We start from the raw sequence: 24,552 nt of genomic DNA, 5'->3' as shown, positions 1-24,552 counted from the left end.
CTATCTCTCCCTCCCTACCCCGCCCTCTCTATCTCTCCCTCCCTCTCCTGCCCTCTCTCTCCCTCCCTCCCTCACCCAAGCCCTCTCTTATCCCTCCCTCCCTACCCCGCCCTCTCTATCCCTCCCTCCCTCCCCCGCCCTCTCTATCTCTCCCTCCCTCCCCCAGCCCTCTCTCTCCCTCCCTCAGTTTCCCCCTCAGTCCCTCCCTCCCTCCGCCGCCCTCTCTATCCTTCTCCCTCTCTCTCTCCCTCCCTCCCTCCCCTGCCCTCTCTATCCCTCCCTCCCTCCCCTGCCCTCTCTATCCCTCCCTCCCTCCCCTGCCCTCTCTATCCCTCCCTCCCTCAGTCCCTCCCTCTCTCTCCCTCCCTCTGTGAAGTGGTTATTTTGTGACAACATCATAAAAAAAACAAAAGCGTTAAAAACAATGATCTAAATTTTCATTAAATTAATACCCTAAAATGCTCCACACTGTGGGCTGTTTGCTGTAACTCTATCAGATCACAGCCTGTTTCCTATAGCAACTTTCGGAGAGATGTTCACTGATAGAATCTAATGCATCTAATGTGAAGTGGAGGTTTAATAAAGACAGTCATTAGAGCTGCCTTCACACTGACGCTCATTTCTGACGCTAATAAAACACTTAATTGAGTATATGTTTCTTCCATTATGCTCCCATTATCTCTCTAATAGACTCGCTTTTGTCAAGGAAAGACAGTCGGAGTCGTTCTTCATCGCATTAGTGTGGCTTTAATGTAATTTCCTTATATTCATTCTCTGAGTGTGTTTTTCAGCGGTGATCTCAGGAAGTGTGTGTGTGTGTGGGTGGGTGTGTGTGTGGGTGTGTGTGTGTGTGTGGGTGGGTGTGTGTGTGGGTGGGTGTGTTTGTACACTTTTACAACAAAATTGATTGACTTTGTAGTAAAACCAGAGAAAAACAGGACTGTGCTGCAGCAGCAACACAGTTCTCCTGTCTTTGAAAAGTACTTTTTATAAAAAGTCAATTTTTGTAAAAGTTAAGATACAAATACATTTCTTTTGGTTGTTGAAGTTTAAATTAAGGTTAGGTTTGGGATTAGACTTATAGATACTTACATAATTCTAATCAAAATGGCATTGTGGTATATATCACTGTTGTCAGAAGAAAACCTAGTATCTCCAAAATGGTAACTTTACAGGAGAAGGGAAAAACATACTTTACTTTTAGTGTAAGTCAGTGGAACCAGACATCTTTTCAAGTCATTTTGGGCTGTTTGTTTTGGTCCATTGACCATAAAAATTATGCACAATATAAAGAACAACAGGCATTTTCAAATTATGCCAAAAACTGAAAAATTACAAAAATGGAGATACGAGGTTTTGTTCTGACAGCAGTGATAAATATATATGTGTATATATATATATATATATATATATATATATATATATATATATATATATGCACACACAATATGGATTATTCTGCCAATGTGGACTTGTAACTGTTTTGGGCTGTAGACTAAAGTCCTTCTGCTTTGAGTGACCCTACACCTTAATTATATTTATTTTATTTAAACAAATGATTGACTGTTTCATTTTATCACTACCGAAATGTTACCAAATGTTTCAGTAGTGACAACTTTCGCTCATTTTGAGCAGAACTCAAAAATACTAGCTAGTACATGACCAGCTGTTCACACATAAAATCATCATATTTTTCATTAAAACATTAAAAAGTTACTTAACTGCAGAAAATCTGTGTTTCAGCAGTGACAATTTCTAATGTTCCACACTGATTTTCAGACTTCGGGACACATTTACTTCAAAACAATGTGATCTAACTGCTCACCATGTGGCCATGAGGGACAGGGATGCAGCCTCACTTCCTGCTCTACAGTGCAGGGGCGTGGCTAAAATAACATTTGTGGCCTACATAATAACTCTTTGTGTTTCGGTAGTGACATGAAAACGAGGGATTTTTTTTTATAAAGTTTTTTTTTTTATGAAAAATATAAATCTTTCAACTTCACTTTAAAAAGACAAAATACATTTGAGACATATACATGTAATTATAACATTCTCTCTCTCTCTCTCTCTCTCTCTCTCTCTCTCTCTCTCTCTCTCTCTCAGTGCTCAGTGGGCTCTGCTCTAATGACTGTCCTGAGAAAGTGAAGGTAAGTGTATTTCTCTCTTCGTCCGTCACTCTTAATATCATCCTGTCTTTCTGTGTGTTCCTCTGTTATGACTGTGTGTTTGTTGGGGGGGGGTTTGATGTCTTCAGTCGGACCCTCTTCCTCTGTCACATTCACTCACCCGTCAACATCACTCTGTCCTTTAGCCATCTCTCTATCCCTCTATCTGTCGACCCTTCTGTCTCTCTCATACATCATCACTCACTCTGATTTCTGTCCATCACTCTCTCTATCACTCTGTATGCCTGTATCACTCGCTCTCCTCTCTATCCTTATATCACTCTCTCTCTCCCTTTCTATCCCTGCATCACTCTCTCTCTCTCATCTCTATCCCTGTATCACTCTCTCTAACATTATCTATCCCTGTATCACTTTCTGTCTCCCTCTCTATCCCTGTGCTTCTCTTTATCTCACTCTCTCTACCTCTCCCTTCCTTTATAACTCTTTCACTTTGACTTTGTCACTCTCCCTCTCTCAGTCTGTCCTTCATTTGCCTATATCATTCTTTAAGGCACAGAACCCAAAACAGTTCTAAGGGATAAAGCAAGGTTGGAAAATTGTTATAAAAATGAATTACGACTGATTTTGGTTTATAAAACCACATAAGTGAACTTCAAATAAAATCAGATCAATAAAATGCTAGAAAAATGTGGGACGTGGGCCCTTTAAGATAAACAGATTGGCTGAGTGTCGCCTCAGCTAACGTTAATAGCGTAGTTTAGTTCACTTTTTACCTTATAGCTCATCCTTTAGTGTAGAGTTTGTTGTCTGATACCAAACAGGATCAATTCTGAAACCTCACTGCAGTGCAGTGCCGAGCGTAGCTGTGGTTTGTGCTCTGTTATGCCTTTAAGCCGGTGCCTGTGCAGGTTATCGGACTCAGGATCTGACAGACTGACAGCTCGTCGTCAGCACAGTGAACAAAACACGTACACCTCGCTTCATTAGCTGTCATCTCCTTTAATGAAGAGATAAAACAGCTACAGCACCATCAAACACTGATACTCCCACACTGAGGGCTTTTAAAGCCATAGTTCAGCCAAATATACTGGCCCCCCCCTTACCGCAGGTCGGTCAGTCAGCCAGGACAAGCGTGGTGAGTTTGCGTCCGTAGTTTAGCCGTGGTGCTGCGTGGCTCATACAGCTAACAAGTAAAGGAAAGACCCCACCAATTAACCAGGCCTTAATCACCGCACTCGCCTCAGACTGTGTGGTGTTCAGTATCTCCTGTGGTCTCCGATGCTGTACGACACACTGTGATCTGCATCTCAGAGCAGCAGGAAAACACTGACATTTCACCCTTTCTAAAACCTCTTTATTTACTCTTCAGATGAAAATCGTCCTGACATTTCAGCCTGAACAGACTTCATCAGATGAAAGTCTGAGAAACAGGATTTACGCTCAGCTTTTAAAGAGCGAACACGGCGGCGAACGGCAACACTCATCTTTATGCACCTGTAACCTTTATGTGACACGAGCAGGGAAATGTAGTGTTATTGGTAGAAGTAGTGAAGGTCAGGTTAAATGGCTCTGCCTGACTAACAGACTTACAGCTTGAAATGTATTGCTTGGATTCAGATATCATTTATATATATATATAAATGAGTCATTCTATGGGCGGCACGGTGGCGCAGTGGGTAGCGCTGTCGCCTCACAGCAAGAAGGGCCTGGGTTCGATTCCCGGCCGGGTGACCAGGGTCATTTCTGTGTGGAGTTTGCCCCTAGGTGTGACTGTGTATGTCTGTCTGTCTGCCCTGCGATGGACTGGCGACCTGTCCAGGGTGTATCCTGCCTTCCGCCCAATGACAGCTGGGATAGGCTCCAGCACCCCACCGCGACCCAGAAGGATAAGCGGTTTAGATGATGGATGGAGTCATTCTATGGAAATGTCCATTTTTTAAATTTAATTTAATGAGGTATTGATTAGCCAAACCAGGTCTCCTTGGTTTGGCTAATCCTAAAGGAGAGGCTTCCAAATGCTTAAATAAACACTGACATATGTAAGATTATTATTCCATGTATTGATACTATTTAGACACCAAACGTGTCTTCGCTGATCGTCTACATTTGGGGTGAGATGGCAGTAAACTGATTTTTCACCAAAGTGTCTCCTTAACCTGATCTTTGGGGTCCATGTGACCCCATTCAGTGTTCAACATCTCTAAATGAATGATTGACATCATTATTTGCTTCAAATTTAACGACTTTTCCCTACTTTAATGGGGACCACTGGATAAACGTAAAATTAACATATGTTGCAATTAACATATATGACGTGTTTTCAGTATCCTGTACACTTTTTAATCCAGTGTCTTGAATGCCGGGTTGGTTTAAATCACAATAGACAATTCATGGTTTCACTTGGAAATCGAAATCATTCATCAAAAAGGTTTGGCCTTTCTTGTGGAGTCCCTCAAGGTTCAGTTTTAGGGCCTTTGCTTTTCTCTTTGTACCTCTAGGTGATGTCATTAGGAAACGTAGTTTTCATAGCTATGCTGATAACACGGTTGTACATTTCCATTTCTTCTGATGATCAAGACGCTGCAGACAGACTGACCAGCTGTGTGTCAGATATTTTTCAGTGGATGTCGCAAAATTTTCTACAATTAAATCACGAAAAAAAACGTTGGTACGGAAACTCAGAGAAAGCTGCTTTATGAGAAACTCAGTTCTTTAGCTTCATCTACCAAACCTGCAGTAGAATCCTGGGTGTGATCTTAGACTCTGAGCTCTGTTTCATCTGCATGTAAACAGTCACTAAAGCAGCTTTATATTATTTATGAAATGTCACTAAAGTTCGAGCTTTTCTATATAAGAAATATAAAGACTGGTGACATCCTGTATAAACAGAAATAATGTGTGGTCACGACTTAGTAAGGCATGATCTCGTTCCCACACCTTACTAAGTCTCGTTCCCACACGTTACTACAGCTTGGCCACACATTATTTTTACTTATACAGGATGTCACCAGCGGGGCTCCGTACAGATATCAACGCTTACACACATTTGGGTTGTTTTGGATCATATCAAGGTCAGTATAACATGCAATTTTAGAATCTTTGGCTTCCCTCTGATTTAGAACCCTAAACTAACATAATCACACCTGTGACAGTGTAAGAACCACTGATAGTTCACACCAGTTTAAACTGCTGGGGTCAAACTGACCCCGAGGGTAAAGGATGGGAGTAAATTTGAAGATAACAGGAGGGTTTAGAAGGGTTCGCTCTAAGCTCTGGTGTTTAGCCTACACTGTGTTATACAGACTAGTGGAGCTCTAAAGCACATTTAGGCCTAATCCCATTTCACCCCTCGCCCCCTACCACTCAGCCCTACCCCTCTGTTTTGCGTGTTCACGTCTAGGAGTAGGGTGTCCTGATTCTTGTTGGGATAGAGGGGTGGGGTGAAGTGTTGGGGCTACATGACCCTCCAAACGGAGGTTTTTCAGAGACTCCAAACAGAGAGTTATGGGAAAAAAGAAAAACCGGTAAGATGGCTGAACAAGAGACCAAAGAAACACTCAAATGTGAGAATTTTCTCTGTTAAAAATTTACAGTAACCATTATTTTATCTTGATTTAATGTCATTTCAGTGTATTTTGGTCATTTTCTTCATAACAAGCATAAAAAATCACTATTAGCATGCTAATGTCTCAGTAGCTTGCTAGCTAACTTTCCCGTTCCACCTTAAATAGCCCAGCAGTTCTGATGGCTGAAGCGCCAGCATGTAAATTCTGCTCCATTTAAGGTGGAACGGGAAAATTCTAACAAGAATCTGGTGAATATCTGACTTCAGCTTCATATCACTGAAGAATTAGGGGTGGGTGATAATAAATAATTGCCCCCCTCTTTGAAGATCATATGATGCCCTAAATGTAACTAAAGCCCAGCAGTGAGGAGCTGAACTTTACCCTCCTCTGCTGTCACTGCAGACTGGCAGGGTCGCCTACAGAGCAGCGCTGGTAGCTGTTAATGAAGTGATGCTCTTTTTATTTGAGGGTCCCATTTCAGAGGGAAGATTTCAACCACTACCCTGTAACTCAGTTACAAGGGGCAACACTCGAAAACAAGGGGTAGGGGCGAAAATAAGGAATGGGACTGGGCCAAATTCTCTATGTGTAACTTTCTTTACTGCTTCTCTGCGTGTCACACCAACGCTGCATGCTGCAATCTCTACCAGCACTCCCCCGCATACACACACACACTAACACACACACACTAACACACACACAGTAACACACACACAGTAACACACACACACTCACCTTTAAAAATTCATTCCTGCTCTTCCAGGCTGTGCTGCCCATTAGTGTTAGCTTGGATTAGTGTCTGTGTGGTAGGTGGAATGCGTAACTGAGGCTTTTATGGAGGCTTTCTTCAGATGTTTAGGACCTGACTGAGATTCATTACTGCTCAAAATTTTTATTTCATGTTTTCTACAATATAAAACCTATTTGACTGCAGATGAGTGTGTAAAATGACCCTGACGTCGTCACTGTCCAAATTGTTTTTTTTCCATCATTTGAGCTCAGCAGCTGCCCTTTATGTTATGTAAAGTTTCATGATGAATGGACCAACAGAAATGCCCCCGAAATTACTTAGACTAAAATATTTTTACATTATCTTACATTAAAAGAACCTTTTTGGCCTCTATGGTGAAGTTACCATTTTGGAGATACTTGGGTTTTTTCGTTTTTTGGATGCTTAGTATGCTCATCCTGTTCAACGTCACAGCTGACAAGTTATTCCTGGGGAGATTTTATGAAAAATTAATAAAAGGAAGACGTGTTAAATGTGTACAGAGTGATGAACAGACCGGTAGATGATACTGGAATGACTGATATACTTTCAGAATTCATCATATTTCATATTTCGAAGAATACCTTGACAAAATATATAAATATAGACAATTTGCAATAAATAGACAACACAGGTTTATTTACCATTTAAATGTTTATTGTTCTTAGAATTTGAAATAATGACCTAAAGACCTGAAAAACCTTTCAGTAAAAACTTTATAATATTTAAATTCTCATTGAAGTTACTGTTGTTACGACTCCTGGTTGTAATATCCTTTCTTTGTATTTTGTGTGTCTTTTCCATTCTTATATTATTATAATATTATTAATGATACTAATTACTAAAATACTAATTGATAAATGAGTCTTTTTGAACATTACTGTACACCGATCAGGCATAACATTCTGACCACCTCATTGTTTCTACGCTCGTTGTCCATTTTATCAGCTCCACTTACTATATAGGTGCACTTTGTAGTTCTACAGTTACAGACTGTAGTCCATCTGTTTCTCTGATACTTTGTTAGCCCCCTTTTACCCTGTTCTTCAGTGGTCAGGACCCCCATGGACCCTCACAGAGCAGGTACTATTTGGGTGGTGGATCATTCTCAGCACTGCAGTAACACTGACGTGGTGGTGGTGTGTTAGTGTGTGTTGTGCTGGTCTGAGTGGATCAGACACAGCAGTGCTGCTGGAGTTTTTAAACACCTCAGTGTCACTGCTGGACTGAGAATAGTCCACCAACCAAAAATATCCAGCCAACAGCGTCCTGTGGGCAGCGTCCTGTGACCACTGATGAAGGACTAGAGGATGACCAACACAAACTGTGCAGCAGCAGATGAGCTATCGTCTCTGACTTTACATCTACAAGGTGGACCGTCAAGGTAGGAGTGTCTAATAGAGTGGACAGTGAGTGGACACAGTGTTTAAACACTCCAGCAGCACTGCTGTGTCTGATCCACTCAGACCAGCACAACACACACTAACACACCACCACCACGTCAGTGTTACTGCAGTGCTGAGAATGATCCACCACCCAAATAGTACCTGCTCTGTGAGGGTCCATGGGGGTCCTGACCACTGAAGAACAGGGTAAAAGGGGGCTAACAAAGTATGCAGAGAAACAGATGGACTACAGTCTGTAACTGTAGAACTACAAAGTGCACCTATATAGTAAGTGATAAAATGGACAATGAGCGTAGAAACAAGGAGGTGGTCAGAATGTAATGTCTGATCGATGTGTGTCGTTTGCCTGATAATAAGGTTCCACAAATTTATTGATATTAACAAAAGTCCCACTGATAAAATACTGACAGTAACATCTTTTTAAACGTCTTAATGGGGGAATTATTTGTTCCAAAAAAAAAAAACACTGGACATTAAATGCAAATGAGTTCTAATGGTGTCACTTAACCATTTCCAAAGCTTCGCTGGAGGAAGTCCAGCATTTACACTCACCATCCAACACCTAGTTTATCTGTCAAACCTGTGTTCCTGGATGTTCATCCAACCTGCATCTTCATAACTTTACTAATGAACACATTCTTCTTACACTTTACTGTGTTTATGTTTGTCTATATTTATCTGATGTTATTTTGTGATTTTACTGGCAAAAATGGTAAACAAAACAGCCCAGATAAATATATTTAATGATCTTTAACAGTCTTTATTCTGCACAAGGTTGCATAAGGAACCTACACTCAGAGATGAGATGAGAAACGTCATGTTATCCAGCTGTTTTGTTCAGTTTCAGGGTTATTTATACATTAATTTTAATATTCATACTATTTAATTTAACTATTTCTGAATTTCTGCTGTTTGAGTTTGCACAATGTAAGATCTGACACACATTAGTCCGTTGACAGTCATATCAATTATTTAAGCGTTATTTTTAAAAACATTTTGTTGGAATAATTATTGGAATTTTTCTTAGAGTCTGTATTGTTGAGAGTTTTTGTGTTAGCTGTGCTCTAGTTTGGAGAAGTCTGTCGCAGTCCAAGCCTTCTGACAGCTCTAAGCTGTGAGCTGGCTTATGTAGCTGGATCTCTGTGATCTCCGGGATCTCCGGGATCAGGAACGCTCAACCGGGCCAGTGAGAAAAGTGACAGAATCTGGCAGAACATGAGCTGAAGTTCTCACAGACTTAAGGCTGTCTGTGGAAAGTTTGAGGACTCCTCACTTTCTAGAACGTTTGAATACAAGGGAGCCTGTTTGTGATGAGCTGCCGGCCTAGAAGACTAGACTGGTTTATTTACCTGCAAATGATTGTGACAATAAACTGTATCTGTGGATTTTCAACGCACAGTTGATGAGCTCGGTTTTATTGGGTTTCCCTACTAAACTCTTAATGTGGTGTTGATAATGTAGACTATAATCAAAACAGCAGCTCTAGATATTATATAAACAGATTTATATAATAATGTGCATAAAATCAGAGGGAATAGTTTGGGCCTAAATGTGTTAGTGCTTCCTGTGTGTGCTCATGCTGATATGTGTATGTGTGTGTGTGTGTTCCTCCCCGCAGCCGTTCGGCGTGAATCAGCCTGGCCCGTATGTCATGTACACCTCGGTGGACTCTAATGGCTACCTGAAGAACGCCTCCGGTGAGTGCTGATAAACTGACACTCTCCTGCTCGGCTCTCGGAGCAGCCTGCGTCACAGTGACAGCAGCTCAAAGCAGGGCTTCACTGCCTTCCTGTCTGACTGCTTTCAGACCTCTCAGCTCTGTGCAAACCCACACAGTCACAGTGGTCCACATGGATCAGTCAGAGCCTGAGAAATCCATCTTTTTCGTTTGGAAAGATGCTTCTGAAGATCATAACTTAATATCATATGACTTCAGCCCAGATCACTAAACAGACACCCGACTCAGGAGCCACAGCGTGTATTAATGTAGCTAGTTTTTTCCAAGTTAAAATCTATGGAACTCCCCTTTGAGGCACGTCATGTGTTCAGGGAGGGTTGTGTTCTCTAAAAATGACATTATTCATAACGTCTGTTATTGTAAATTGGCTTAAAACTGCAGCCTTATTAGTCCGTTATCAGTCTGAGGGAGTTCTGCTGAACTTCTGTGTGATAAATTCAATGTTTCTGCATAGCTAAATGGTTAAATGGATGGTTTGCCCTGTTTTTATGCTCAGATTTATATTAAAAAATGTCATTTAAAACGGAGAGATTTATAAACCATAAAGTAAATAAACTGTAGCTCGATCACATTCATATATCAGACTCTTTTAACTATTCATATTTATTTTTGTGCTTTAATTTTTTAATGCAGCAGGGTTGGAAAGCTCGTCAGGTTCAAACAACGTAGAATTGCACTGAATTAATTCTGTTTTGTGTAGATTTACTAGACGTTGTTGCGACTGTTAGCGGTGCCCCGTCTGCTTTTGGCTGAATTGGTTATAAATGGTGCTGGAAACAAAGCTTATGTTTTGATTTGTAGCTGAGACTTGTAGGTTGTTTGCATATTAAAAAATCTTTCTTAAATACTTAAAAAAAAATATTTAACTTATTTATTAAAAACAGACAAAATGTAGATCGTGCTCCCCTCTAGTTCAGTAAATGTCATACATGCAGTACCGTTCAAAAGTTTAGACTCACTTGTCGTACTAATAACAGTCATTCAGTAATGACTCACGCAGTGTAGATTGAAATGTCATAAGCTAGAGCCCAAAACTTAAACGAATGAATTATTCAGTGTAAAGTGCTTTAGAAACAACATAATTTTGGAAGTGATAAGAAATATAGAGGTGATATTAAATAACAGCCTGTGATTGTCTGTTTATTGGAATTTCTTGTCACAAAAATACTGTGAAATACTGTAAATACTATAAATTAGCGAGTTTTGATCGTCGGCATTCTGGATGTCATGTTGTTTATGTTCATTCTCAAAGATTTTTCACTTATCATGAAATCACTTAAAGCTCTGTTTGTCGTAAACACTTTTTACAGCCTCCTACAAACTGTTCGAAACTTATGAGTTTCATCGTATAAATATTTTATATTATAAATATTTTATACGTGCATCTTCAAAAGATTTTTTATATGAGTAAAATCAGTGATTCCAAACTTTTAAATGGTAGTGAATAATATTATCATTATATCATTATTACATACATATATACAAAACACATGGAGCCTGTTATTATTACACATAAGTACTCATACAGTTGCAAGTTAAAATCTACAAAACTCCCCTTTGAGGGACATCATGTGTTCAGGGAGGGTTGTGTTCTCTAAAAATGACATTATTCATAACGTCTGTTATTGTAAATTGGCTTAAAACTGCAGCCTTATTAGTCCGTTATCAGTCTTAGGGAGTTCTGCTGAACTTCTGTGTGATAAATTCAATGTTTCTGCATAGCTAAATGGTTAAATGGATGGTTTGCCCTGTTTTTATACTCAGATTTATATTAAAAAATGTCATTTAAAACATAGAGTAATAACTCACGCAGTGTAGATTGAAATGTCATAAGCTAGAGCCCAAAACTTAAACGAATTAATTATTGGTAGTGAATAATATTATCATTATTACATACATATATACAAAACACATGGAGCCTGTTATTATTACACATAAGTACTCATATACAGTTGTATGCAAGTTTGGGTTCTCCTGGTCAAATGACGTGTTGTGTTGATTTTCTAAGTGAAAGTAAGTTACACATCTTCTACAGAGACAAACTTCTGCACATTTTAATGCACAATTACGGTTTATTTGCTGTTTATTTAACATTTTGGGGGGATAAATGCAAAAAAAGGGCCTGTGCAAATACTCTCGTACAGGCCGGAGAGGATGCGTTCACTTATCGTCGCTTGGAAAATCAGCAGAACCAACCATAACCAGTGTTAATAAACCAGGGGCGCCCAAACTTTCGCATATAACTGCATGTATAAATGCCGCACGTCCTGACGAGGCGTAGAAACAGACGCGTCCATTTCGCTCTTCGAGGTTATCCTCTTGACCAGCTTTCGGACGGTGCGACAGTGAGGAAAGGGTGACCTCAGCTCCGTTTACCTTGCGAAGCTTCAGAAGAAAAGCTGTGGAGAGTAACGAGGGCTCGGCTGCGGATGGGTTTGGCGTGGAAATGTCGGCAGGCTAATCCGTTTTGTTTTATGGGTAACCTGCGAAGTGTCTTTTGAAGCCCGGAGGTGGCCGTGACCCGGGAGGGCCGGCGCTGTGTTGGGGGGTCTGAGAGAGCTGAGATGAAGAAGAGCAGTTAATATCCTCCAGCACAGTCCAGGAGACGTGACAGAGCCATTCCAGAGATGAATTACTGAAGGGCTAAAAGGACAGGAATTATTTTCAGATAACTGGAAATAATAGATCTGGGGGGCCGCCGCTCCGTGCGAGAGGAGAGAAATGGAGATTTCTTTTTTTAAAGAGATGAATTATATGGCGGGTTTAAAAGTCCGCTCGGCTGCCTGTATGAGGGTCTCCAGCGATGTCCGTTAAGGCCCGCTTCTTTTATTGAGTAATCCCTCAATAGTGAGGGAGCAAGCGGACCGTCTGTGAACTTCAATATCTCCCTTTTTTCTGTTTTTTTTTTCCTGTCCTTCTGACTCAGAGGCGGAATCTAAATGAGCATGAGCTTTTATTTCGAGTTTTAGTTTGTCTGTGACTGAATCCATCACATCCTGTGTGCTTGTCGTCACAGCAGCTCTGAAAAGGTAACTTAACATAAAGAAATTGTTCATTTATTCTGCATTGAATTACCATGATTTATTACAGGTTTTGGATCGTTTCCAGCTGTCCGTTATGAAATACTCAGTTTGAAGGGCAGCTGAGCGGCGCAACCTTATAATTTAGGGATTTCGGCCCCCAAATATTTCCGTTTGGAAGTGATCAAAAGTGCATTTTCTGTTTTTCACCAAAAGAGTAAAAAGTGCAAAAACTTCAGCTGAAAAAGTTAAAGTTAGTCTTTATTAATCCCACAATGGGGAAATTTCACCGCCGCATTTAATCCACACACACACTAGGGGGCAGTGAACACACTTGCCCAGAGCGACGGGCAGCCCTATCCACAGTGCCCGGGGAGCAGTTGGGGGTTAGGTGTCTTGCTCAAGGGCACCTCAGTCACATACTGTCGGCTCAGGGGATCGAACCAACGACCTTCCGGTCACAAGGCTGGTTCTCTAACCTCCAGCCCACGACTGCCCCAAGAAAGTAACCGGTCATTTTACACAAAATGGTTCTTTACTGAACCTGAAAGGTTCGTTAGGGAACCAAAAGTGGTTCTCTTACAGCATCGCTCTAAAGAACCCTTTGTGTGCTTTCTAAATATCCAACAGTGCATGACAGCTTCAGCCTGTTCTCCCCAGTGTTGTGGTAGAAAGACAGAACTTGATGTTTCTGCAAAAGGGAATTTTCAACGCCTTATTTGTTTTTCTTTAGAAATAAAGGTTCCTCAGTGGTTCTTGGCTTGGCTGTACGGTTCTGGGAAGAACCGTTAGTTGGTGTAGAACCTTTACATTATGTGGAAACTTTTAAAAGGGTTATTTACCATCACATAAACATAGTTCTTTAAAGAGCTGCCTGTCGAAAGGTTCTTTAGGGCTCCAAAATTGGTTCCTCTGTAGCATCTTTCCAAAAACGTTCTTCTTGTGGTGGTTATCTTCGAGTGTGGAGTGAATTCTGTTTCTGTGTTTTCTCTCTCAGTCTTTCTGTGTTATGATGAACTTCCTCTGATTTGACAGCAAAGTCTCATCACACAAGCCAAACATTTCAAACGTGAAGGGAGACAGGAAAGAGCACAACTTCCTGTATCTTCGGTCTTCTGAAGTTGTGGTCAGACGGGACTGACCGTGTTCATTTGAAAGGCCGGTCACAGGGGCATTTACTTTTCCCCAAAGTTTGAAAAATAACACGGATGCTTTTGATAAAACACGAGAAGCTGTAACCCGAACTGGGCTTTAGTTTCCTGCAGAACGATAAGCTCTCATCAATCCTGGTCACGTAGCGTCTGCAGCGCGGCCAGAGGGGCTCGGCTCACAGATTAGTTTTACTACTGAACTCTGAGCTGACCGCCACTGGACTCAAATCAGCGCTAAAGGAGAGGACTGGGGCTGAAGGGTCAAACACACAGGTCCCAAAACAGCTAAAGGAGCAGAAAGAACAGTGACTGTGGGCTGTAAGAATCTGAAGGTGGTGATTCAGCATCATTCAGAGTATTATAATTATTATTATCAATCATATTTAAAAAGATCCAAACACTTCAGACTTATTGCAGGTGTAATGATCAAAGTTAAAGCTCAGTGTATTATTATTATTTTTATTATTATTATTATTATTATTATTATTATTATTCCACTAGTGTGAAAGTAGTTTGTCAGTAGTTTATGTATTTAAAAAAAAAAAAATCCAAACCTTCAGAATGAAATGTAAGCATTTATGATGCAGTGAATCATTCATTAGTGAATCAAATCAGGGTGAAGCACTTTTATTTCATGTTGCACTGAATCATTTCTCAAGAGTTTGTAAGTGAATTGAATCTTGGTAAATGTAGGAATCTAAGGATGCATTGAAAAAATTTAGGTGAATCAAATCATGATGAAATCGGAGCTTTCAGGGTGCAATAAATAGCTTTGTAAGCGATTTGAATAATAGTGAAATTTGAGATTTCATGATGCATTGAATTATGCCGTAAGTGAATCGAATCATGGTAAAATGGGAGATTTCATCATTTGTTAAATCGTTTCATGAGTGAATTGAATTGTGGTGAAATCGAACCGAACCGAGCCATTTCGTCATTGAATCAATTCAAAAAGAATCGTAAGTGAATCAAGTTGTGCTAAAATGTTAGCTGTCATTATATGTTGAATCATGTTATAAATTAATTGAACTGTAGCGAAATTTGAGATGTCATGATGCACTGAATCATTTTGTAAGTGAATCGAATCATAGTCAAATATTAGATATCATGATGAATTGAATTGTTTCCTAAAGAATCATAATCAAAGTAAATTGAATGAAGTGAAAATGAACTGAATTATATGGAGCCCTGCTGGGGACATCCTGTATAAATAAAAATAATGCATGGCCACCCCTTAGCAAGGCATGGGAACAAGATAATTAAGTCATGGCCACGACTTAGTAACACATGGGAGTGAGATCCTAATGCGTGGCCACTACTTAGTAAGGCATGGGAACGAGATTCTAATGCATGGCCAAGACTATCTGTCTTATAGTTTTATTATATTTCATATTTTTAGACTATGATAACAGCACACGGTGAACAGGGCACACATTTCCACTAAAATTAGCTGCTATTTTTCTAGTGCAGCTCACTGAGAAACAGAAACGAGTGTAAACTCGGCTAAAGACTCCCTGGAGATCATACTATTTTTAAGGGAGAGGGTCTATAAGCATAAAGAGAATCAACTGCAGAAAACATACACACACATACACGTGTTTACACACACACACACCACTCTTACCGTCCGCTTTATCACCTGCCGACAGGTGCGCAGGTTGGTATATTGCTGATAAACCCTGGCCAGAGCGTTTCAGATAAAGGTCAGTGATGATGTTCTGGTCACTCCCTGCTCTGAAGAGTGTTTGTGTGGTCTAAGATTACAGTGAAGAGCGTATCGTCACTGTCGGCACAGGCGCCAAATGCGGGGGGGCTTCGCGTCATTGGTCCTCTGAAACTAAACCTGGAGGGGCGACACCCCCTCAATCCTACAGCAAAGCTGAAGAGCAGCCATAGTAGTGAAACTGCATAGAACAGACTGGAAACAACCACAATACTGAATCTGCCTTGAACAGCTGGAAATCAGTATTGATTTTAAGCGTGCTGGGTTGCCATGGCAACCAGAAGAACTGTAATATTTTCCATATATGTACAGTGTGAGGTTAAGCAGTCATGGTGTTTTTTAATGGGAATTTTATTTCCATTTGATAGTGTCACTGTTATTTGAATGAATTCACAGATAATACTTATTTACAGTAAGAGTACATACACTATATGGGCAGAAGTATTAGGACGCCCCTCCTAATTATTGAGTTTGGGTGTTTCAGCCACACCCATTGCTTACAGATGGATAAAATTAAGCACATAGCCTATCGAGACTGCAAGGCTAACACTGGCAGTGACTGCACTGTGCCAGCTGTAAAGTTTGGTGGAGGAGGGATGATGATATGGGGCTGTTTTTCAGGGGTTGGTCTAGAACCCTTAGTTCCAGTGAAGGGAAATCTTAATGCTTCAGCACCAAAACATTCTGGACAATTGTACACTTCCAACTTTGTGGGAACAGTTTGGGGAAGAACCTTTCCTGTTCCAGCATGACTGAGCCCCAGTACACAAAGCAGCTCCATAAAGGCCTGACTGGGTGAGTTTGGTGTGGAAGAACTTGACTGGCCCTCACAGAGCCCTGACCTCAACCCCATCCAACACCTTTGGGATGAACTAGAACGGAGATTGTGAGCCAAACCCTCTCGTCCAACATCAGTGTCTGACCTCACAAATGCTCTTCCGGATGAATGGGCAGAAATTCCCACAGACTCTCCAACATCTTGTAGATGCTTCCCAGAAGAGTGGAAGCTGTTAGAGCTGCAAAGGGGGACCAGCTCCTATGTATGCCTATGGATTTAGAATGGGATTCATAAAAGGTCCTGTAGGTGTGATGTGTAGGTGTCCCAATACTTTTGCCCACATAGTGTATTTGCAGCAGCTTAACACTGCAATCAACAATATCCTCTTTTCTGAATATTATATATTGTCACTAGACTTACGTTACACTGTGTTTAAAAAAAATGAAAATGGATACACGAGGATTTGATCTCGCAGTGATGACGTATGAACACATATACGGATCATGCATAACATTCTGACCACCTCCTTGTTTCTACGCTCTTTGTCCATTTTATCAGCTCCACTTACTATATAGGTGCACTTTGTAGTTCTACAGTTACAGACTGTAGTCCATCTGTTTCTCTGCATACTTTGTTAGCCCCCTTTTACCCTGTTCTTCAGTGGTCAGGACCTCCATGCACCCTCACAGAGCAGGTACTATTTGGGTGGTGGATCATTCTCAGCACTGCAGTAACACTGACGTGGTGGTGGTGTGTTAGTGTGTGTTGCGCTGGTCTGAGTGGATCAGACACAGCAGTGCTGCTGGAGTTTTTAAACACTGTGTCCACTCACTGTCCACTCTATTACACACTCCTACCTTGTCAGTCCACCTTGTAGATGTAAAGTCAGAGACGATAGCTCATCTGCTGCTGCACAGTTTGTGTTGGTCATCCTCTAGTCCTTCATCAGTGGTCACAGGACGCTGCCCACAGGACACTGCTGGCTGGATATTTTTGGTTGGTGGTCTATTCTCAGTCCAGCAGTGACACTGAGGTGTTTAAAAACTCCAGCAGCACTGCTGTGTCTGATCCACTCAGACCAGCACAACACACACTAACACACCACCACCACGTCAGTGTTACTGCAGTGCTGAGAATGATCCACCACCCAAATAGTACCTGCTCTGTGAGGGTCCATGGGGGTCCTGACCACTGAAGAACAGGGTAAAAGGGGGCTAACAAAGTATCAGAGAAACAGATGGACTACAGTCTGTAACTGTAGAACTACAAAGTGCACCTATATAGTAAGTGGAGCTGTTTTGGTGTTCTGTGTGTATGTAAATGAAAGAGTTAACATGCACAAAAATAATAACAAAAAATTCTGTTCCAAAAATACAAACAGCTGTTCTTTCAGACACTAACAGGCTGTCAGGCTCCTCTACTAACACTCAGAGTTTTACTTTAAGTAAGCTTTAAGAAGTATTTACTTTATTTACGGAGGGATTCGCTGAAACTGCAGTGAACCAGGTGAAGGTTTTAGATGGTTGAAGCATGAGAGTGACGGTAAGAGAGCGACTGAAGTCTGAAGCGGTTTTTTATTTATCCGTTCGCTTGTTTGTGAAAACAAACACAAATTGTTTTCGTTTAAATATAAGAGCTTTTAGAGATGTGAGTAAGAAGTGCAGACGGATCAGCCATGCTTTCCGTCTGAGAGTGAATGTGAGAGGGCTGTGGCGTGGAGCAGCTCCGTGGGAGACTGCAGTGGTTATTATGCAGTGAGTGCAGTGCGGTGCTGCTGCTGTGAGTGGCAGTGAGGGAGTTCTTTCAGAGCTCACAGGTTACGGATCGATCCAGACAGACACTCTGAATCAGCAGCTGCAATGTTAATACCAGCCCCACTGTGACAGCAGCCTGTGTGTGTGTGTGTGTGTGTGTGTGTGTGTACCTCTTTCTGGGGACCGAATCCCTGCAGGATGAAAAAACTGCTTCTTTTATCAGAGAAAGTAAAGCTGAAGTTTGGTTTTGGTTCCTGAGGTTGAAGCAGAGCGTCAGTCAAAAATGATAATAAATTAAAGCAAACAGCCGACCGATTAGCACTATGCTAATGACGCAGTGACTGTGGCCGTTGACCTGTCGTTCAGTTAGAGGTCTGCGTGGGTCTGAAACTGCAGCCCTAATGAGTGTTTTGGTGTTTGTGGAGTTGTATTGTGTTGTATAAGTGTTTGTGGAGTTGTGTTATCTGGTTATAGAGTTGTATTATGTTATATAAGTATTTGTGGTGATGTGTTAAATGTTTGTGGAGTTGTATTGTGTTGTATGGTTGTGGAGTTGTGTTGTGTGGTTGTGGAGTTGTGTTGTATGGTTGTGGAGTTGTATTGTGTTGTATGGTTGTGGAGTTGTGTTGTATGGTTGTGGAGTTGTATTGTGTTGTGTGGTTGTGGAGTTGTATCGTGTTGTATGGTTGTGGAGTTGTATTGTGTTGTATGGTTGTGGAGTTGTGTTGTATGGTTGTGGAGTTGTGTTGTGTGGTTGTGGAGTTGTATCGTGTTGTATGGTTGTGGAGTTGTATTGTGTTGTATGGTTGTGGAGTTGTATTGTGTTGTGTGGTTGTGGAGTTGTATTGTGTTGTGTGGTTGTGGAGTTGTGTTGTGTGGTTGTGGAGTTGTATCGTGTTGTATGGTTGTGGAGTTGTATTGTGTTGTGTGGTTGTGGAGTTGTGTTGTGTGGTTGTGGAGTTGTGTTGTGTGGTTGTGGAGTTGTATCGTGTTGTATGGTTGTGGAGTTGTATTGTATGGTTGTGGAGTTGTATTGTGTTGTGTGGTTGTGGAGTTGTGTTGTGTTTTGTGGTTGTGGAGTTGTGTTGTGTGGTTGTGGAGTTGTGTTGTGTGGTTGTGGAGTTGTATTGTGTTGTATGGTTGTGGAGTTGTATTGTGTTGTGTGGTTGTGGAGTTGTATTGTGTTGTGTGGTTGTGGAGTTGTGTTGTGTGGTTGTGGAGTTGTATTGTGTTGTATGGTTGTGGAGTTGTATTGTTTTGTGTGGTTGTGGAGTTGTATTGTGTTGTATGGTTGTGGAGTTGTATTGTGTTGTGTGGTTGTGGAGTTGTATTGTGTTGTGTGGTTGTGGAGTTGTGTTGTGTTGTGTGGTTGTGGAGTTGTATCGTGTTGTATGGTTGTGGAGTTGTATTGTGTTGTGTGGTTGTGGAGTTGTGTTGTGTGGTTGTGGAGTTGTATTGTGTTGTATGGTTGTGGAGTTGTATTGTGTTGTATGGTTGTGGAGTTGTATTGTGTTGTGTGGTTGTGGAGTTGTGTTGTGTGGTTGTGGAGTTGTATTGTGTTGTGTGGTTGTGGAGTTGTATTGTGTTGTGTGGTTGTGGAGTTGTATTGTGTTGTGTGGTTGTGGAGTTGTGTTGTGTTGTGTGGTTGTGGAGTTGTGTTGTGTGGTTGTGGAGTTGTGTTGTGTGGTTGTGGAGTTGTATCGTGTTGTATGGTTGTGGAGTTGTATTGTGTTGTATGGTTGTGGAGTTGTATTGTGTTGTATGGTTGTGGAGTTGTATGTGTTGTGTGGTTGTGGAGTTGTATGTGTTGTATGGTTGTGGAGTTGTATTGTGTTGTATGGTTGTGGAGTTGTATGTGTTGTATGGTTGTGGAGTTGTATTGTGTTGTATGGTTGTGGAGTTGTGTTGTGTGGTTGTGGAGTTGTGTTGTGTTGTATGGTTGTGGAGTTGTGTTGTGTGGTTGTGGAGTTGTATCGTGTTGTATGGTTGTGGAGTTGTATTGTGTTGTGTGGTTGTGGAGTTGTATTGTGTTGTGTGGTTGTGGAGTTGTATTGTGTTGTATGGTTGTGGAGTTGTATTGTGTTGTATGGTTGTGGAGTTGTATTGTGTTGTGTGGTTGTGGAGTTGTGTTGTGTGGTTGTGGAGTTGTATTGTGTTGTATGGTTGTGGAGTTGTGTTGTATGGTTGTGGAGTTGTATTGTGTTGTGTGGTTGTGGAGTTGTGTTGTATGGTTGTGGAGTTGTGTTGTGTTGTGTGGTTGTGGAGTTGTATTGTGTTGTGTGGTTGTGGAGTTGTATCGTGTTGTATGGTTGTGGAGTTGTATTGTGTTGTGTGGTTGTGGAGTTGTGTTGTGTGGTTGTGGAGTTGTATTGTGTGGTTGTGGAGTTGTATTGTGTTGTGTGGTTGTGGAGTTGTATCGTGTTGTATGGTTGTGGAGTTGTATTGTGTTGTGTGGTTGTGGAGTTGTATCGTGTTGTATGGTTGTGGAGTTGTGTTGTATGGTTGTGGAGTTGTATTGTGTTGTGTGGTTGTGGAGTTGTATCGTGTTGTATGGTTGTGGAGTTGTATTGTGTTGTGTGGTTGTGGAGTTGTGTTGTATGGTTGTGGAGTTGTGTTGTGTGGTTGTGGAGTTGTATCGTGTTGTATGGTTGTGGAGTTGTATTGTGTTGTATGGTTGTGGAGTTGTATTGTGTTGTGTGGTTGTGGAGTTGTATTGTGTTGTGTGGTTGTGGAGTTGTGTTGTGTGGTTGTGGAGTTGTATTGTGTTGTATGGTTGTGGAGTTGTATTGTGTTGTGTGGTTGTGGAGTTGTGTTGTGTGGTTGTGGTGTGGAGAGTTGTGTGGTTGTGGAGTTGTATCGTGTTGTGTGGTTGTGGAGTTGTATTGTGTTGTATGGTTGTGGAGTTGTATTGTGTTGTGTGGTTGTGGAGTTTGTATGTGTTGTGTGGTTGTGGAGTTGTATTGTGTTGTGTGGTTGTGGAGTTGTATTGTGTTGTGTGGTTGTGGAGTTGTATTGTGTTGTATGGTTGTGGAGTTGTATTGTGTTGTGTGGTTGTGGAGTTGTATCGTGTTGTGTGGTTGTGGAGTTGTATTGTGTTGTGTGGTTGTGGAGTTGTATTGTGTTGTATGGTTGTGGAGTTGTATTGTGTTGTGTGGTTGTGGAGTTGTATTGTGTTGTGTGGTTGTGGAGTTGTGTTGTGTTGTGTGGTTGTGGAGTTGTATTGTGTTGTGTGGTTGTGGAGTTGTATTGTGTTGTGTGGTTGTGGAGTTGTATTGTGTTGTATGGTTGTGGAGTTGTATTGTGTTGTATGGTTGTGGAGTTGTATTGTGTTGTGTGGTTGTGGAGTTGTGTTGTGTGGTTGTGGAGTTGTATTGTGTTGTATGGTTGTGGAGTTGTGTTGTATGGTTGTGGAGTTGTATTGTGTTGTATGGTTGTGGAGTTGTGTTGTGTGGTTGTGGAGTTGTGTTGTGTGGTTGTGGAGTTGTATTGTGTGGTTGTGGAGTTGTATTGTGTTGTGTGGTTGTGGAGTTGTATCGTGTTGTATGGTTGTGGAGTTGTATTGTGTTGTGTGGTTGTGGAGTTGTATCGTGTTGTATGGTTGTGGAGTTGTGTTGTGTGGTTGTGGAGTTGTATTGTGTGGTTGTGGAGTTGTATTGTGTTGTGTGGTTGTGGAGTTGTATTGTGTTGTATGGTTGTGGAGTTGTATCGTGTTGTATGGTTGTGGAGTTGTGTTGTACGGTTGTATGTCGTGTGCTGTGAAGTTGTTTGTGATGTATGGTTGTTGGTTGTGTCCTGTATTTATGGTGCTGTATAGTTGTTTGTGGAGTCGTATTGTGTGGTATGGTTATCTATTGTGTTGTATTGTTTGTTGTATTGTGTTTCTGTATTTGCAGTGTTGTGTTGTGTTGTATAGTTGTGTGTTGAGCTGTGTCGTGTGGTGTGATTGTCTAGCTGTAAGTATAAACGCTTTTATGTCACTGAATCAGAGTCAGTAAAATCTGCGAGCGGAAATCGTCTGAGAAAACAAGTCGGGGTTCATTTTCAGAGGCAGCAGTGAAGGAATAAAAGAGAACAGATGCCCCACGGAGCGGAGAGGGAGGGTGAAGTGGAGGCTGGAGGGGGAGGAGGGATGGAGAGCTGTATGAGGCTGGAGATCGATATGGGGCTTCAGCAGGTTCTCCGTAATTAACCAAATGAATACGGAGGACTGTCAGCATCAGAGTGAGAAAACCCCGCGACGCCACAGTGAGAAACACGCACAGATACGGATCTGCAGACCTGACCTGACGCACCTTCTGCACTTCGCTGCAGTGACGCTGTTATTAGTGTCAGTGCTGTAGTAGCTGTTCGTACCAGTATTTGTATCTTTTAGTATTATCAGTATTTCCAGAGCCAGTTATGGATGTACAGGGGAGGTGTTTCTAATAAAGTGGCCAGTTTGTGGAAATACAAGGGAGGTGTTTCTGATAAAGTGGCCGGTTAGCGGAAGCACAAGCTAGGTGTTTCCATTAAAGTGGCCAGTTAGTGGAAGTACAAGGGAGGTGTTTCTGATAAAGTGGCCGGTTAATGGAAGTACAAGGTAAGTGTTTCTGATAAAGTGTCCAGTGAGTGGAAGCACAAGGTAGGTGTTTCCATTAAAGTGGCCAGTTAGTAGAAGTACAAGGGAGGTGTTTCTTAGGTTCCATTCAAATTTGAGATTTTGTATAAATGTACATATTTTCTACATTTGTTTCCAAGTAATTTTGGACAATTTCAGCTGCTCTGCTCAATATGAGATTTTAGCACAGTGCGAAGAGTAACAGGAATACTCAAAGTATGGAAAAAGTAAAAAAAAAAAAACACAAATGGAGATCTGAGGTTTTTGTCCATCATTTATATAGTATGTATGCATTACAGTGGCCGACAAGTCCCTTATTAATAGTGCAATTAAAAACACTTCGCAAACTAATAAACGTGCTGCAGATACAGAAACACAGGCAACTTCAGAAACGGCTCGAAGTGGAATAACTATGATGGAAAGTCACTGACAGAAGTAGTGAAGACCACGGACACGTGGACTCTCACAGTTCCTGGTAACCTGTCTGGCTAGTTTGCTATCTGAGATGTCATAGCTGTGCTGTGGTCGTTACTCTGGTATTACTGGTTAAACCTTTCCAGTTAAACTCCACAGCTAACCCCCATTACAGTACAGTGATATTAATCTGCTCAAATAAAACTAAATTACTTTTACCGGTGAATGTTTGAGCTGCATAGAGTTTAAACGTCTGAGTGTCTCCGTCCTCTGAATGTCCTCCAGATACACCTCCGCTGTGTTGTGACTGGCTTATCAGCGTTTCTGAAGTTGCATGTGTTTTCTGTATTTCGCTGCTGTTGGAAGAAAACATCAGATCTCCATTTTGGTCATTTTTCAGTTTTTGACATCTTTTGAAAATGTCTGTTACTCTTTACATCATATGTAAATTTCACGATGAACGGACCAAAAGAAACGACCCAAATCAACTTGGAAAAAAACTCTGGTTCCATTGACTTACATTAAAAGTAAAGTGAGGTTTTTCCCTCTCCTGTAAAGTTAACATTTTGGAGGTGCAAGGTTTTCTTCCGGCAGTGATTTGCAGTCAGTTTGCGAAATGTAACGCTGTGTCGTCATTTTGATGAAAGTGCTTCCTGAGTTTGCAGCTCGTATTTTATTTGCAGGTTGTTGGGTCTTCTCAGCCAACATAGTGCATGTATATATAACTTGTATGTAATAATAACAGTGGCGAACTATGAGTATCAGAGTTAGTGCTAGTCCTTCAGTTCGGGCCACTAATGTCGATCTGCCTCTCGATCAATAAACAAATAAACAATAAAAACAAATAAACAATAAAGTCCAGTCCTGCTTTTTTGTATAGAGTTTATATCTGAAGGCCTGTATATAAAGGCAGTGCTTTATCCTCTCTGTGGGAGGATGTATGGTCGGTTGGCATTGCTAGCAACAGTGATCTTTTTCACCACACACACACACACACACACACACACACACACACACACACACACTGTGGTGTCCAAATTTGAGCTTCCAGTCTCGCTCTCTGGACACAAAGAGTTGAGCTGAGCTAGCCAAGCGCGAGAGGAGCAGCCAGGCCAGCTGCAGTGACGCCCCACCCCCCAACACATCCCACAGGACCACACAGTCCAGCTTACTCATGTAGTCGTACAGCTGCACTCAGAATCAGCTTCAGTGTAAGAGAAGACAAAACTTCACGCTTTACAGATCAGATCTGCACACAGTGCTCAGAACCTGAAGATGTTTTACGATATACAGTCTTATGCAAAAGTCTGGGCACCCCTGGTCAAATCCCATCCTCTACAAAGAACACACTTCTGCACATTTTAATACACAATTACTCTATTAATGTATATGTATTAGTATATATTCTGTATTAATACACAATTAATATATTCAATTTGTGGAATTTAATGTATTGGGGGTAAATATAAAACAAAAAATGGCGTGTGCAAACGTTAAGGCACATTTT

The 24,552-nt window shown here is 41.3% G+C and overlaps 1 protein-coding gene across 1 annotated transcript in view; it reads left to right on the top strand.

The window, feature by feature from the left end:
• LOC118817629 (T-cell immunomodulatory protein-like) overlaps nucleotides 1-24,552 on the top strand; it is a gene marked incomplete at its 5' end in the record, with an annotated part of 88,126 nt that overhangs the window by 21,392 nt on the left and 42,182 nt on the right. Inside the window, 2 exon segments of the mRNA XM_036584460.1 lie at nucleotides 2,107-2,150; nucleotides 9,489-9,567. Coding sequence (XP_036440353.1) covers nucleotides 2,107-2,150; nucleotides 9,489-9,567 — 123 coding nt within the window.

This window comes from Colossoma macropomum, unplaced genomic scaffold (assembly GCF_904425465.1).
Source record: "Colossoma macropomum unplaced genomic scaffold, Colossoma_macropomum, whole genome shotgun sequence".
Classification (NCBI taxonomy): domain Eukaryota; kingdom Metazoa; phylum Chordata; class Actinopteri; order Characiformes; family Serrasalmidae; genus Colossoma; species Colossoma macropomum.
Note: the sequence above shows the minus strand (reverse complement) of the source record. Positions and strands in the feature narration are given on the sequence as shown.